Raw genomic sequence first — 16,758 nt, 5'->3', positions numbered from 1 at the left:
AGTTCTCGGTCCCCACTCCAGACCCACTGAATCAGACACTCTGGGACCCACTGGTCAGCCAAGTGGTTAACAAGCCCCCAAGGGATCCTGATGCACCTTAACTGGGAGAACCAGTGCTCCATAAATTGTCATGTGAACTTGTTTAATCAGTCAGCTAAATTGTAAACACCTTGAAAGTTGTACCCCTTCAGTTTCACTAGCTCATCGCAAGCTAGGGTTCGAACACACAGCTGTTGACTGTCAGAGTTTGAGCCCTTGACCGTCGCCATTCATCTCCCTGGCTGTTAGCAGAAGGTTACTTGAACAAACTGATTCATCTCCTTCCAGGACGCTTCCTTCTCCTTGACACGTGGGTGATTGTTGGCATATTTTCTGATTGGCCGTCTCTTTCTTACCTGCAGTTAAACAAACTATACGCTAACACCTGGAACATTTTGTCTCATATGCACCATTAAGAGAGGAGATATTTCAGAACCTTTAGGGAGACTTGGGCTCAATCATTAAAGCCATATATTTTCTCCTTTTCTTTTTTATTTTATCGTACTTTGGATGCAAAGTATCTTTGACGTGACGATTGATAAAGAAGTTGTCTTATGGACTCATATATGCAGTTTTTGGAAGATAAATTTGGATATAATACTTCATATATAATAATATGCTTTTATATCATTGTAAGTATTGCTGTATAACTTCATATCAATACAAACTCTTACTCAAGTGGAGAGGGGAGAAAAGAATGAATCATTAGTGTAATAGTAAACCAAAAAGGATTATTTATTTGGAATCTATTATTTTAAATTGCTGTCAAATTATCTAGGACAATATCCATTGAAAATATCTATATTAACTCCATGGTGTCTTTAGATTTAACATAGCTTTTCAACTCACTTGATATGCTGCAATTAACTGAATAACTTAAAAACATTCGACCATTATAGTCTCTTAATTATGTTCTAATTTGTTGATTCTTAAAGACGATTTAAATAAATTGAAGTGCAGCTGTTTTGAAGAAAAGAATTTATGGAAAGTCCAAATGTAATTTTGGAAAATCCAGTATACATGACTGGCAAGGCAGAATCTGAACTACAGTACCAGTATGATTTCTTTCTCTTGCTCAGGATTGCCAAACCCAATAAATTAAGATACTAGAAGGCAGATCCCTTCTATTTTAAAATGCATTTTGGTTTGATTTTCATTAAAAAAATAAGTTCCCTAATGTTTACAGAGCATAATATTTGAATGCAGTAAAATTTTCCTACATGCTTGTTACTTGAAAGCTCAAACTAGAATCTTTAGCTATATAAGATCTGATACAGCTGTTGGACTGGAATTGATTATTTATTTTCTTCTAAATATACGTTTGTAGTCTTCTGTGTTCTCAGTTCTCTGGTACCGGACAAAGATATGTAATAGAACTGGCGTTTGACCCTGTCATTGATAATCTGATGGATAAATAACTGGGATAGAAGTTTGGAAACCTGGATCTACCAGAAACTTAAAACACTTGTGTTTTATAATCCATAAGACAGGTATAATATCTGCTTTCCTTCAATTCCCACAGACGTATTTTACACACAAATCAAATAATGATGGCCAAGGGCTTTCAGTTTAGAAAATAAAGCATTTATAAAGCGTCATCAGGGTAATGGCTTTAAAAATCAGTGATCTGAAAAAAAGAGTGTTTTAGACTGTGGCTCATCACAGAACATTCTCACTGAAGCAGTACATCATGACCACTCTTTATAATTAACTTTGGAACTGGAGTCCTCCCAATTGTTAATGATCTTGAATTAGAGGAGGAGGATTATGAAAGATTCAATACTGTTACACAGAAACCACACTCAGATTTTACAGTGTGGTGCATCTCAAACGCTGTACTGTTGTAAAACGCCAACATTGTGCTTTCGACCTGAATGTTTCAGCACTTTGCTGGCAGTTCCTGCTCCTATACACCACCACTATACATACACCCTGAAAAATGACAAACTAATCTTTCCTAGCCAGTCCTTTTGGCTTTTAATGCAGCAGTGCTTGTTTTCTTTTTTTTTAAGTATAATGAATTTACAGTATTCTGTTAGTTTCAAGTGTACAGCAAAGTGATTCAGTTGTACATGTGTGTGTGTGTGTGTGTGTGTGTGTGTGTATATATATATGCTTTTTCAGATTCTGTTCCATTATCGGTTATTACAAGATAGTGAATATAGTTCCCTGTGCTCTACAGTCGGTCCTTGTGGTTCACCTATTTTATATATAGTGGTGGGTATATGTTAATCCCAAATTCCTAATTTATCTCTCTGTCCTACCCCCGCTGTCTCCCCTGCTATCCCCTTTGGTAACAATAACTTTGTTTTGTATGTCTATGAGTCTATTTCTGTTTTGTAAATACATTCATTTGTATCATTGTTTTTATATTCCATATATACGTGATATCATATGATATTTGTCTTTCTCTGACTGACTTACTTCACTTAGTATGATAATCTCTAGGTCCATCCATGTTGCTGCAAATGGTATTATTTCGTCCTTTTTAGGGCTGAGTAATATTCCATTATGTATATGTACCACATCTTCTTTATCCATTCATCTGTCGGACATTTAGGTTGCTTCCATGTCTTGGCTATTGTAAAGAGTGCTGCTATGAACACTGCGTCTATCTTTTCGAATTGGAGTTTTCTCCAGATATATGCCCAGGGGTGGGATTGCTGTATCATATGGTAACTCTATTTTTAGTTTTTTAAGGACAGCAGCGCTGCTCATTTTAAATACTTCCTTTATCATTGCTTTCTCTTCTTACTCTGACAAGCTAACGTTCAGCAAACCTCACTTTTTTCCCTTTTAGCATCCACTCATCTTACCACATCATTTCCTTAGGGGATAAACGACGAATCCCTTTTTCTTCCCACCTTGCATTCAATTTCTCTTTCTCCATCTCCTCCTTTTCCTTCTAGCTCTCGCTTAAGTAAGTCAGAATTTAGTAACCATTTATTTAAGTTAAAAACTTTGTTCTCTCAGAGTATACTTCAAAGTCTTTATAATAAATTCATGAAATTTTTCACTTATAATTGTCTCATGGAATTATAAATATGAAAAAATTAATTATGACAAATTATACAAATCAATGGTAAAAATGCCAGTGTGCTTTTACTAGCATCACTAGGTGATTTACTTTTCCTCATACAGGTAACGTTCAGACTCTTATTGTGGTTTGGTTGGAATTCATGTATTTGAGTACTGTTAGCTGAGTCATAGCATCTGGAGGAAGGTGGTAAGTACAGGTGAGATCATGTCACTTCTGTGTTGGCAGTCTCCAGAGGCTACCCGCCGGCCTCATGGTTTCAGCCAGAGTCCTTACAGGAACCTCCAAGGCCCTATGTAACCTGCTCCCCCTTTACCTGTCTAACCGTCTCCTATTGTCCTTCCTCTTCCCCCAGCCCAGATCACTCTTCCCTCCAGCTCTTTCTCAGGGTGATGGAACCCACTTTCTTCACTCAGATGTCACCACTCAGGTAGCCCTGCTTCAGTACCACTCCCTATGCCCTTCCGTGCTTTATTTTTCTCTTAGCACTTAGGACCTTCTTATGTATTATGTAGTTGATTCTTTTTACTGTTTGTTGTCTGTGACCTCTTAGAGCATAAGCGCTATGAAGACAGGAATTTTTGTTTGTTCTGTTCACTGTGGAATCTCCTGCGCCTATAACAGCACTTGGCAGGTAGTAGATGATTCATAAACATTTATGACTTAACAGATAAACGTGGGATGGGGATGCTTTCCTCTGGAGTATACATGAGGAACCAAGAAAAGAGAATTGTCTTAGGGGTTAATGACTTCTTCCAACTTCGATCCTGCCTTTTTTGGCAGTAATTGCTACTCTACCTCCTTACTCCTTTTCTTTGCTATTCTTTCGTTAAAAATCACCAATTGAACCTGGCATAGCAGAGGATCTAAGGAAGTATGTGATATGGTTTATAATATTGAAGAGTTCAGGCTAGCATGGAACGTTGTAGTAACTAGGGAAGGCTTTGTGGAAAAGGGGATTTGAAGTAAACCTCAAAGGATTTTGATTGAGCTGTCTTGAAGTAGCACAGTGACTTGGGTTCCCTGGCGGGTAAGCATGGCGGCTGCCACTGCCAGCCAGTAGACCCTGGATGCCATCATCTATAAGAGGGTTTGGGAACTGATGATGATAATATACATTATATATTAATATGTATAATTAATATAAATTGAAGAATTTATAAAATAACTTCCAGAAGGGATCAAAAGATTTTCTTTTTCATCTTAAAATTCTGAGTCTGCTAATATTTTCATTACCCATTTGAGATATGCAGTGTTTTCACCTACAGACCTGTTTTCCCTTTGAGGAAAAGTTAAGAGTCCATCTCTAATCTTAATTTTAGTAGACCTTAAATACCAACATTCTTTTAGGTGAACATTTACTTATTTCATTTTGTACTCATATTTTTGTTCTTGTTGTTATGGAAATGTAAGTATAGGGGAAAAACTATAATAAAACTAGTTTAACATCTTTTCTTTCTTGGAAAGAGTTTAAGGAAACTAAAACCCAAAAGTGAATGTACTGATTTGCTAGATAAAGGCTAATGTTATTTTATACATAATTAAGTGTGGTACAGAGAGATCTGAAGGAGGGTAGTTTCTCGTCATAAGCAAGTTGATCTCTCAGGAAAGAGCACCAGGTTTGGGGCCAGAATACCTGGACTCTAATGTTGGCTCCACCAATTGGAGCAAGTTTCTTTTTGTGTCTCAAGGTTTTCATACGTAAAGTGTGGATAATTATTATCCCCGGGCTTCCCTGGTGGCACAGTGGTTGAGAGTCCGCCTGCCGATGCAGGGTTACCCAGTCCGGGAGGGTGCTGAGCCTGTGCATCCGGAGCCTGTGTTCCGCAACGGGAGAGGCCACAACAGTGAGAGGCCCGCGTACTGCAAACAAACAAACAAATATATATATATATATATATATATATATATATATATATATATATATATATATATCCCCATCTCTTAGGCCCATTGTGCAGAGTAAATGATTTACTGTACGTAAAGTGCTTAGAGCGATGGCTTGTTCATAGGCAGCCCTCAATCAAAGGCAATATTATTAATACGCAGTAGTTAGTACGTCTGCTGAGAGTTGTTTTTACATCTCGCCTTTTCCTACTACAAAGGGTAACTTTTCTTGGGACCTTAGAGATTGGTCCTGAAGCTGACAGATGTTTCTTGCCCAGAGTTGCACAGCTCTTCAGTAGCCAAACGGGCATCTCCAGATGCCCAATTCCTGTCACAGTTTCTTTTCCATGATCCTCTAAGATTTCTGCCAAAGGCACCCCTGCCCCGTTTCTTTGAAGATCGTTATGAGTGTCCTTCACATCTTAGCATCTCCTGGTTCCACACTGGGTTAATTTCCTAGGGCTGCGATGACAAAGTACCACAAACTGGGTGTCTTAAAACAGTAGAACTAAAAACAAAAACAAAAACAGCAGAACTTTATTGTCTTACAGTTCTGGAGGCTGTAAGTCCAAAATCAAGGTGTTGGCAGGGCCATGCTCCCTTCAACCTCTAGTGGAGAATCCCTCCTTGCCCTCTTCCAGTTTCTGGTGATCCCACATGCTCTTTGACTTATGGCAGCATGACTCCAGTCTCTGCCTCTGTCTTCACAAGGCCGTCTTCCCTCAGTGTCAGTGTGTCTCCGAATGGTCCTGGTGTCTCTTTTTCCTCTTCTCATAAACCTATCAGTCATACTGGATTAGGACCCACTCTAGTGATCTCATTCTAACATGCTTACATCTGGAAAGACTATTTCCAAGTGAAGTCATGTTCACAGGTACCAGGGGTTAGGACTTCAGCATATCTTTTCTAGGGACACAGTTCCACCCAGCACACATACTTTCAGATCAGAGAACCTTGATCCTTTTCTCTCCTTGCTTTGATAGTTACAATATATCAAATACATTTACCAAGCACCTGGCTGATACTCTTTCAGTGTAAAAATGCCCCTAAGTATAAGGCTTTGTGTTACATGAAACTGATTAGGTTTGTGAATTTTGTAGTTAGATTAATTCAAATATTTGTGCTCTTTTTTGGATTGAGAGGAGTTAGAAATAAATGTTCAGGCCATTGACAGTGAGAGAATCCCCGTATGAGTGTCATACTGACTTAGGAAAAGCCATACAACCTCCTGATGTTTTGGTAAAGATGTAGCCAACAGCTTGGTCAAACTGTAGAATCTTAAAGAACTGTGTAGGGCTTCCCTGGTGGCACGTGGTTAAGAATCCGCCTGCCAACGCAGGGGACACGGGTTCGAGTCCTGGTCCGGGAAGATCCCACATGCCGCGGAGCAACTAAGCCTGTGCGCCACAACTACTGAGCCTGCGCTCTGGAGCCCACGAGCCACAACTACTGAAGCCCGCGTGCCTAGAGCCCGTGCTCCACAACAAGAGAAGCCACCGCAATGAGAAGCCCACGCACCACAACGAAGAGTAGCCCCCGCTCACCACAACTAGAGAAAGCCCGCATGCAGCAACGAAGACCCAACGCAGCCAAAAATAAATAAAATAAATAAATTTATTAAAAAAGAAAAAAACAACTATGTAGCCAAGCAGGTCTTGTTATGGAATTGCTTACTGGCTTTTAAAAGTGGGAGAGTTTGGGGCTTCCCTGGTGGTGCAGTGGTTGAGAGTCCGCCTGCCGATGCAGGGGCATGGGTTCATGCCCCGGTCCGGGAAGATCCCACATGCTGCGGAGCGGCTAGGCCCATGAGCCGTGGCCAGTGAGCCTGCGCGTCCGGAGCCTGTGCTCCGCAAGGGGAGAGGCCACAACAGTGAGAGGCCCGCATACCGCAAAATACATGAATGAATGAATGAATGAAAAAAAAGTGGGAGAGTTTGAGGTAGTTATGGTTTATGTGGTAAATGCTGACAGCAGTGACTGTTTTTTGAGCACCCGCCAGGTGGAGGGTTCTGTGCAAAGTCCTGACACACCTTGACCTAGTCTCTCACCTTAAAGAGCAGAGTACTTGGAAATATTTGTTGACTGATTCTCATGACAGCTTCCCAGAAGTAATGTGCCAGCGCTAGAGGTGGGATCTGAGTTTCCAGGAGGTTAAAATGCTGTCCCCACAGGTCTCACAGGTGGTGAGCGGTACCTGGTTTGTCCTGGATTCCAGATACTCAGCAGCTTCCCCATAGAGTCCCTCCCAAAGGTCAACGCCCTGTTACTGAAACACAGCAGGGTAGCTTTTCATCGCAGATTCCACATCAAAAGCCTCTCAGTCTCATTCAGGAAGGATTGGAAATAAACACTTAGTAAGTGTCGGGAGAATGGGTGACAAGAATCTGGAAAATCATAGATTCAGTGTCGTCCCTCTTTTTGGAGGAGTCATTAGAGCTGGTGTGGGATAGTCTCATTCTCCCCCTTGCTTATGAGGTAGGGTGGCCCCTCCTTGTCCCCTCTGAAGTTAGGTATGGCTGTGTATGTGGCTTGTTGTGTCCAAAGAAATAGGAGTGGAAGTAAACTCTGGTTATTTCTGGCAGAAGTTCCCAGAGCCAGTGTGAAACGCACATTCTCCCAACGCTGCTGCGTGATGGTCCAAGCACAAGCTGAGAAGGACCTTCCCTCGGCCTGGTCCCTGCGTGACTGTGGTGAGCAGAGCCCCCAGTAGCTCTGCCTGGACCAGGAGAACATGCAGGAAAGAATCCTCTTGTTGTATTAAGCCACTGGGATTTTGGAACTGTCTGTGACTGCTGTATATTCCAGCTCATTGTCACTAATTCAATACATTTAGGAGCAAAACAGGGAGAGTGGAAATTCATCAAGGATTTCCAGTAGAGAAAGTGATTTTGAAGATAACTCTAAATCTTCTTGCAGCAGACTCTCAGCATATCTAAAATATTAAAACAGAAAGTCTAAAGAATAGTTTAATATGTGAAGGTTTGGAGGACAGAACAGTATTAAATTCACAAGATGTTTAGGTAACCATCTAATCCTATGACAGTATTTTTTGCTTCTGTATTAAAAACTTTGGTCTACCAAGGTGTTCGTCCATTGTCCTTGCGCTAAAGAAAATAGTTTGACATGAAAGGAAGGAGGAAGAAATTTGTGGCTGGGAAACCAAAGGACACAATAAACAGTGACACCTTTATCCAAGTAGTACTGTGAGAACAATAGCATGGTTTTACTCTTAATTTCTGTTGCAAGAGACGTATGTGTTAAAGACAGAGCTTCTGTTACATTTAGTATCGTGTTTCCCTCCTGTGGTTACTTGCATAACCTGGCTTTAAATTATGCTTTGCCTTGCTCTTACCATCAGTTCAGTGTTTGAAAAGTCTTTGTTTATTCATGATGGCTAGTACTCACTTACATCTCACTCCACAGACAATAAACTCAGTTTTTAATGAACAAAGCCATGGTTTAGAAACTGAGAGCCATTGCAACTTGACAGGAGGAAATTTTCCTAGATTTCCCGTAGAGTTGGAATAAGATAAATGACAATGGAATTTGATGAGTTTACTAGATTGCAGAAATCTGATAAGGGTATAAAAAATTGGTCATCTGCCATAAATTTATATGGACTAATTTTTTTTTTTGGCTGCGTTGGGTCTTCGTTGTTGCGTGCGGGCTTTCTCCCATCCAAGTACTCACCAGGCCCGACCCTGCTTAGCTTCCGAGATCAGACGAGATCGGGCACATTCAGGGTGGTATGGCTGTAGACCGGGCTTTCTCTAGTTGCGGCGAGTGGGGGCTGCTCTTCATTGCAGTGCACAGGCTTCTCATTGCGGTGGCTTCTCTTGTTGCGGAGCACGGGCTGTAGGCATGCAGGCTCAGTAGTTGTGGCTCATGGGCTCTAGAGCACAGGCTCAGTAGTTGTGGCTCACGGGCTCTAGAGCACAGGCTCAGTAGTTGTGGCGCACGGATTTAGTTGCTCCATGGCATGTGGGATCTTCCTGGACCAGGGATCGAACCTGTGTCCCCTGCATTGGCAGGTGGATTCTTAACCACTGCACCACCAGGGAGGTCCCTGTATGGCCTAATTTATTCTTAGACCAGCATCGTGTTCATTTGATATGCTACTGTTTATTATACTACTATGTAAATATTTTTGTGACATAAACTTAATCTTGGGGGGAAAAAGGCATTATCTTTTAAACTAGGCTTAAAAGGTGACACACATTGGAACTACTAATAATTGTCAGCCTTTCATGCTTTTAATTTATGGATAATAATTTTGCGATATTTTGGTCTTTTAAGATTCAACGGGTATTGAGTTATTAGGCTACTTTAAATTTCTTTTTAATTAAAAATTTTTAATTGGGGCTCCCCTGGTGGCACAGTGGTTGAGAGTCCACCTGCCGATGCAGGGGATGCGGGTTCGTGCCCCGGTCTGGGAAGATCCCACATGCTGCAGAGCAGCTGGGCCCGTGAGCCATGGCCGCTGAGCCTGCACATCTGGAGCCTGTGCTCCGCAAGGGGAGAGACTACAATGGTGAGAGGCCCGCGTACCGCAAAAAAAAAAAAAATTTTAATTGGAGTGTAACTGTTGTACAATATAGTTTCAGGTGTACAACATACTGATTCGATAATTAAATACATTACAAAACGATCCTAATAAGTCACCATACAAAATGTCTCATTTATTTCACTTAGCATAATACCCTCTAGGTCCATCCATGCTGTTGCAAATGGCAAGATTCCGTTCTTTTTTATGGCTGAGTAATAGTCCTCTATATGTTTGTGTGAATATTGGAGTACATATGCCTTCTTGAATTAGTGTTTTTGTTTTCTTCAGGTAAATACATAGAAGTGGAATTGCTGGATCGTAAGATAGTTCTATTTTCAATTTTCTGAGGAACCTCCATACTGTTTCCCATAGTGGCTGCACCAGTTTACATTCCCACCAACAGTGCACAGGGGTTCCTTTTTCTCCACATCCTTGCCAACACTTGTTATTTCTTGTCTTTTTTTTTTTTTTGTGGTACACGGGCCTCTCACTGTTGTGGCCTCTCCCGTTGCAGAGCACAGGCTCTGGACGCACAGGCTCAGCGGCCATGGCTCACAGGCCCAGCCACTCCGTGGCATGTGGGATCTCCCCGGACCGGGGCATGAACCCGTGTCCCCTGCATCGGCAGGTGGACTCTCAACCACTGCGCCACCAGGGAAGCCCCTGTTTATTGTCTTTTTGATGATAGCGCTTTGCTTATTTTTAATATTATTGCCAAGAATATCAGAACTGATATCACCTTTAGAGATGATCTAGCCTAGCAGTCCCTTGCAGAGCAATCTTTTTCAAACACATTCTTACATGGTACCTGGTATGTGAAACAGATTTTTTAATATTATAAACTTCTATAATTTAAGACCTGTGCTTATCATAAGGTCAGTGGATGAGGGGAGAAAGGATTATTTTGAACAAGAAAAGGACCTAGTTTAAGAGGACCTTGGCCTTCACTTTGTATTTTGTTTTGTTTGGCAACTATTTGAAAGCACTGAATTACGTGATAAGTAGCTGCCAGTGGTAATAGGTTTTATTGGTTTGTTTTACAAGGTTCACCCTGAATCCTTAGGTGACTTCAGTTTTATAGGACTACAGAAAAGTTAATTTAGCAATACAAGTTAATGACATGTAGAACTATGGAGCTGTTATTTTTTATCTTAGCTTTAAGATAAAATCAAATATTTACAGAACTCTGCACAGAGCACCATTTGAAAACTAGTCATCATGCTCCATGTAGCATCGCTGTAGAATGAGAGCATAGAGTCTGGTTGTACTATCTACTTTTGCAGAGAGATTGTCATATATTGGAGAAAATGTGAAAGTATTTCTCACTGAAAAGGGTTAGGGTTAGTAAATCCTCATTTTTAAAAGTGTGTTCTGGAAGTTTCCGAAAAAATTTTTTTTTATTTTCTCTTTTACTCAGTATTAACAGTGGTTGCCAGCCCACACATTGTTCAGCCCATAAGTAACTGAAGTAGTAGGGTTTAGCTCTCTTATGATTATCAGTACATATTTTAGTTTGGCATTCTAGAAGAGCCTCGTGACTATTTCCATGGGACTTTAAAAAAATCTGATTTATAGTTTTGCTTTAGTTCTCCACTCCCACTGTGAGGTAGATAGCACAGGAGAGTGAGGATTTTTTTATTCTCCAGTTGCAGAATTTTTATCCCTCCACTAAAGCAACTATTAATCTCCTCTTTGAAGAAGAAGCTTAGCCCCTAGTGTTAGAAGGGAACTCTGAAGATGCCCTACTTTAGTTCTGTGCCATTAGGCGCATGGTTTTGTAAAGCTGTGCAAAGAGGAAACTTGTCCAAAACCAAACACATGTCACCTTCCTTTACCAAGCTGGATATTTAAAGGAACCCTATGGGGAATCCTTTTGCAAGGCAAATGCTCCTCTGAGGTATCTGGGTAATAGGAGAGCTCCTGGGGCTTTGAAAAGCCATTAGAACTCTTCTTTCTGTGCTCACCCCCACCAATGGGAGTTATCAATGCAATGGTTTGTTGTTGCTCCTTGAAGAGAATCTCTAATCTCTGAGCAGCCAGTGGTCCTAGTCCCCCTGTGATCCAGGGCTGCTACTTACCTTCCACTCAGGTGCCAGGCATTCCTCCGTGGACTGGAAGACATCTCAGACTGCCAGCCAGCTTGTACTAACTAAATTCTGCACAGTGATTATAGGCTGTTTAGCATCAAAGTTAAATTGAGAAGTAAAAACAAAATGAGAGCATTATAATCCATGATTTCTCTTGTCACTTCCAGCTAATCAGTCTAGAAAACAAGCCTAGCATGAGAATTGCATGTGTTTTTTTTTTTTTTTTTTTTTTTTTTTTTTTTGCGGTACGTGGGCCTCTCACTGTTGTGGCCTCTCCCGTTGCGGAGCACAGGCTCCGGATGCGCAGGCTCAGCGGCCATGGCTCACGGGCCCAGCTGCTCCGCGGCATATGGGATCCTCCCGGACCGGGGCACGAACCCGTATCCCCTGCATCGGCAGGCGGACTCTCAACCACTGCGCCACCAGGGAGGCCCGCATGTGTTTTTTGATGTGGAATTACTTAATCAATTGTTTCATGTCAAAAATTATAGTAAGTATGGAAACCAGTACGGAGCTTCCTCAAAGAACTAAAAATAGGGTTGCCATATGATGCAGCAATCCCACTCCTGGGCACATACCCAGACAAAACTCTAATTCAAAAGGATACATGCACCCCTATATTCATAGCAGCATTATTTACAATAACCAAGACGTGGAAGCAACCTAAATGTCCATCGACAGATGAGTGGTTAAAGAAGATGTGGTACATATATACAACGGAATATTACTCAGCCATAAAAAAGAATGAAATAACGCCATTTGCAGCAACATGGATGGACCTAGAGATTATCATACTAAGTGAAGTAAGTCAGTCAGAGAAAGACAAACATCACATATCACTTATATGTGGAATCTAAAATACCACACAAATGAACATATCTATGAAACAGAAACAGACTCACAGACATAGAGAACAGACGTGTGGTTGCCAAGCGGGAGGGGAGTGGGGGAGGGAAGGATTGGAATTTGAGATTAGTAGATGCAAACTATCATATATAGGATGGATAAACAACCAGGTCCCACTGTATAGCACAGGGAACTATAGTCAGTATCTGGTGATAAACCATAACAAAAGAATAAGAAAAAGAATATATATATGTATAACTGGGTAACTTTGCTGTATAACAGAAATAAACACAACATTGTAAATCGACTATACTTCAATAAAACTGAAAAAAGATTATGGTAAGTAAGACCTTGGGTTCAAATTCTGAGTCCACTGCTTCCTTACATAACATTACACAACAAGTGATTTAATTACCCTAAAGTTGACTCAGAGGATTGTTGTGAGGTGTAAAGGTAATCCCTTTGAAGTGTATTAATGTGGCATGTAGAGTGTGGCAGCTGCTTTACTAATTCGTAGTTCTTTTTATCATAATTTTTATTATTAATATTGTCATTATTTTGAAATTGTGTTATGCATAGAGAAATATTACTAGGAAAGGTAAGTAAGGAGGATTAAACTCATCCTGGTTCTTAAAGCCCTTTCTCCCCTCCCCGGCCTGTACCCCTGCAGAATGTGATAAGCTGCGGCAGGATGGCTACCGGAGTTCTCAGTACTACTCCCAGGGACCCACCTTTGCAGCCAACTCCAGTCCATTCTGCGATGATTATCAAGACGAGGATGAAGAACCAGATCCAAAGGTAAGGCTTCTAAATGCAACAGAGGATCCTGGATTGGATCCCAGAAGAGAAAAAGGACATAACTTGGAAAAACTGGTGAAATCAGAATAAGTCTGTTTTTTAGTTAATAGTATTATCCCACGTTAATTTCTTAGTTTGGGCAAATGTACCATGATTATGTAATATGTCAATATTTGGGAAAACTGGGTGAAGGGTACACAAGGAATTCTTCATACTATCTTCGCAACTTTTCTATAAGTCTAAAATTAGTCCAAAAAAGGTAAGTTCAGGACCCAAGGAATTCATTAAAGGGACATAATCAGTGTATTGATTTCAGTACAGTATTCAATAAATTACATGAGATATTAAACACTTTATTATAAAATAGGCTTTGTATTAGACGATTTGCCCTAACTGTAGGCTAATGTTAAGTGTTCTGGGCATGTTTAAGGTAGGCTGGGCTAAGCTGCAATGTTCGGTAGGTTACTGATCTATATACATTTTGACATTTGTTTTCAACTTACGGTGGGCTTATCTGACAAAACCCCACCATAAGTTGAGGAAGATCTATACAAAGAAGGTCTTTTATTATAATTAGAAAAGCAGCTATTTCAAAATTGATCTAGCCTACAATTTTAAAAACTCACCTTTCTCTTGTTGGTGTGAGTAAGGAAAATTAAAATCAGAAGATGAATTACATGTGAGGATTTTGTTTTGTGTAGATTAAGTTTTTTCAGCTTTATTGAAATAGAATTGACAAATTTTTATATATTTAAAGTGTGATGATTTGACATACATGTGCTTTGTGAGATGACCATCACAATTGGGTTGATTAACACATCCACCACCTCACTACTTTAAACACAGAATTATAATTCATTTTTTAAAAAGTAGTTATTAAGCATCTTCTGTGTGCCAGGGACTCTTCTAGGTGCTGGTGATGTAACAATGAAGCAAACAAAAGAAATACTCGTCCTTGATGGTGCTTTGATTTGATGGTGAGCCACCGAGAATAAATAAGCAATGATGCTGTACTAGTGACGTGTGCTCTAGAGTAAACTAAAACAGAACAAGAGGTTGCAATTTTAAATTAAAGGGGTAGGCCTTCCTGAGCAAAGAGGTGGTTGGGATTAAAAGAGTGAGCCATGCAGAAATCTTGGAGAAGGACATTCCAGGAAGAAGCAGCAGCCAGTGAATGAATGTTTCTTAATGTATATAGCATTTACCTGCTACTACAAAATGCGAAGATTAATAAGATATCTGTACTTGCCTCAAGAAACTTAGAGCTCTCAGGTAGGGAGAACTCACCAGAATGAAAACTTTTACATATATTAACATGATGGCAGTAAATGTTTGTCATATAGTGACATTCGAAAGAGAATTCTTCTGACTTGGGCAGTCACGAAACGGGGAAGGGGTTGGGAGAGGGTGAGGTGTGTAAGAAGAATATTTATAGACTACTGCAACAGACAAGATGTCCTAAGGACCTAGAGATCCAAAGAGTGTCTGTGAATGGTGAGGAAGGGGGAAGTTAAAAGCTAAAGTTAAGAGATGGTGTTATTCTAGGAGTTAAGGAGACAAATTTCGAGCGTTAGCTCTGCCACTTGCTGCATTTCTTTGGATGTATCACTTGGGCCTTCAAGGCATTAATTTCTTCATCTAGAAAGTGGTGAGTGGAAAATTGTTCTCTGAGATCGGAGCTGTAATTCTGCCCAAGTTAATTTTAAAAATTAACACAATACCAATACAGTAAGTCCCTTATATATGAACGAGTTCTGTTCCAAGAGCATGTTCGTAAGTCCAGTGTGTTCGTAAGTCCAGCAAAGTTAGCCTAGGTACCCAACTAACACAATCGGCTATATAGTACTGTACTGTAATACGTTTACAATACTTTTCACACAATACGTATAAAACAAACAAAAAATAAAGAAAACATATTTAATCTTACAGTATAGTACCTTAAAAGTACAGTATGATACCGGCTACATCACCGCTGCTTTAACACTTGCTTCCGGACATCCTGGGCTTGAAATAAAGATACTGTACTACTGTACTCTATACAGTACTGTACAGTAAAGTACACAAAAGCATAAGCACTTGTAGAGGATGCACGCATGTGACAGTGTATGCCAGACGTGAACTGACTTAAGTAATTGGACATGTGAACACGGTTTGCATCTTTGAAAGTTCGCAACTTGAAGATTCATATGTAGGGGACTTACTGTAAAAAGTTGAGTAGTTTTGTTCTGTTTTAGTTTGGAGTTATTTTAGGGGATGGGAGGAGGGGGGTGAGGACTGGAGAAACTGAGTCCAAGATTCCTACCTGGGAAAGCTGTAAAACAGAAGAGCAGTGGTGGGGGAAGGAGAACCGGCCTGACCAGGTATTAAAACATAAAGGGTCTGGGCTTCCCTGGTGGCACAGTGGTTGAGAGTCCGCCTGCCGATGCAGGGGACACGGGTTCGTGCCCCGGCCTGGGAAGATCCCACATGCCGCGGAGTGGCTGAGCCCGTGAGCCATGGCCGCTGAGCCTGCGCGTCCGGAGCCTGTGCTCCGCAACCGGAGAGGCCACAACAGTGAGAGGCCCGCGTAAGGCAAAAAAAAAAAAAAAAAAAAAAAAAACCATAAAGGGTCAAGAATCACTCCAGTGTGGCACCTGGATATACAGACCAGTAGGACAGAATATTAAAAACAGACTGTAAAGTCCAGGAGTAGACCTAAATCTTTAGGGATTTAGTATATGATGAAGTTGGCATTTGAGATCACGTGGGAATCCATTAACTGTACGAGGGGCTCCAAGCTAGCATTTTATGGTCTCCACATTAAGACCAAGACCCCTAACTACAATCATGTCCTTAAGTGTCATTCTATCAGTTGGGATCATTTTAAACATGGAGTATATAGAAGTCAACTTAGAGGGAAAATTCTACTGGGGAAACCCTTCACTTTGTACTTCCAGGTGGGCAGTGGAGGTGGGGCTATGATGAGGAGAACAGTGAACTATAGAGAAGAAGGGACAGGTAAGTTAACAAATGCTTAGAGGACAAATGGTCTGACAGCAAAATTAGGATGAAAAGCATCTAACTTGCATTCAAGAAATAATTAAGCATCTATTATGTGCTTAGGATAGAAGCACTCTCCTAAAATGAGAGTTGCTAATAGGGCAAAAGTTAAGGACATAAATTAGAACAGAAGACTTAGGGGACGTCTGTTCTGGTTATTTATTCTGGCTAATCATTCCAGAATAATTATCCTAATGCAAAACATTTCCCAAGTAGGACTTGTGTTTATGGTGTGGTGAAAGGTATTTTGCTAATGATATCCACATATATCTTTCAAAGTAGTGATGTAGTGTAGCAAGAAAAGAAATTGCTTGACATATTTCCAACTATATGTGTTATGTATATCATTAAATAGTAAACATGCTGCATGAAAAATGCTGTCTGCAAAGAGATTCAGAAATCTCACAAAATACCTTTTTATTCAGCTGTGAAATCAAAGAGTAAGGCATTGCTTTAGTATTGTCCTAGCCTTGACATTT

General features: G+C 40.5%; 1 protein-coding gene across 6 annotated transcripts in view; it reads left to right on the top strand.

Annotated features, from left to right (window-relative positions):
• The window catches only part of NHSL1 (NHS like 1), a 242,009-nt gene that overhangs the window by 195,695 nt on the left and 29,556 nt on the right, over positions 1-16,758 (top strand). For all 6 annotated transcript variants that reach the window (XM_081250677.1, XM_081250681.1, XM_081250678.1 and 3 more), the window contains one exon: positions 13,113-13,240. In XM_081250677.1, coding sequence (XP_081106803.1) covers positions 13,113-13,240 — 128 coding nt within the window. The remainder of the gene's footprint in view (positions 1-13,112; positions 13,241-16,758) is intronic.

Source organism: Mesoplodon bidens (assembly GCF_964165515.1).
Source record: "Mesoplodon bidens genome assembly, chromosome: 12".
NCBI classification, from domain to species: Eukaryota; Metazoa; Chordata; class Mammalia; order Artiodactyla; family Ziphiidae; genus Mesoplodon; species Mesoplodon bidens.
Note: the sequence above shows the minus strand (reverse complement) of the source record. Positions and strands in the feature narration are given on the sequence as shown.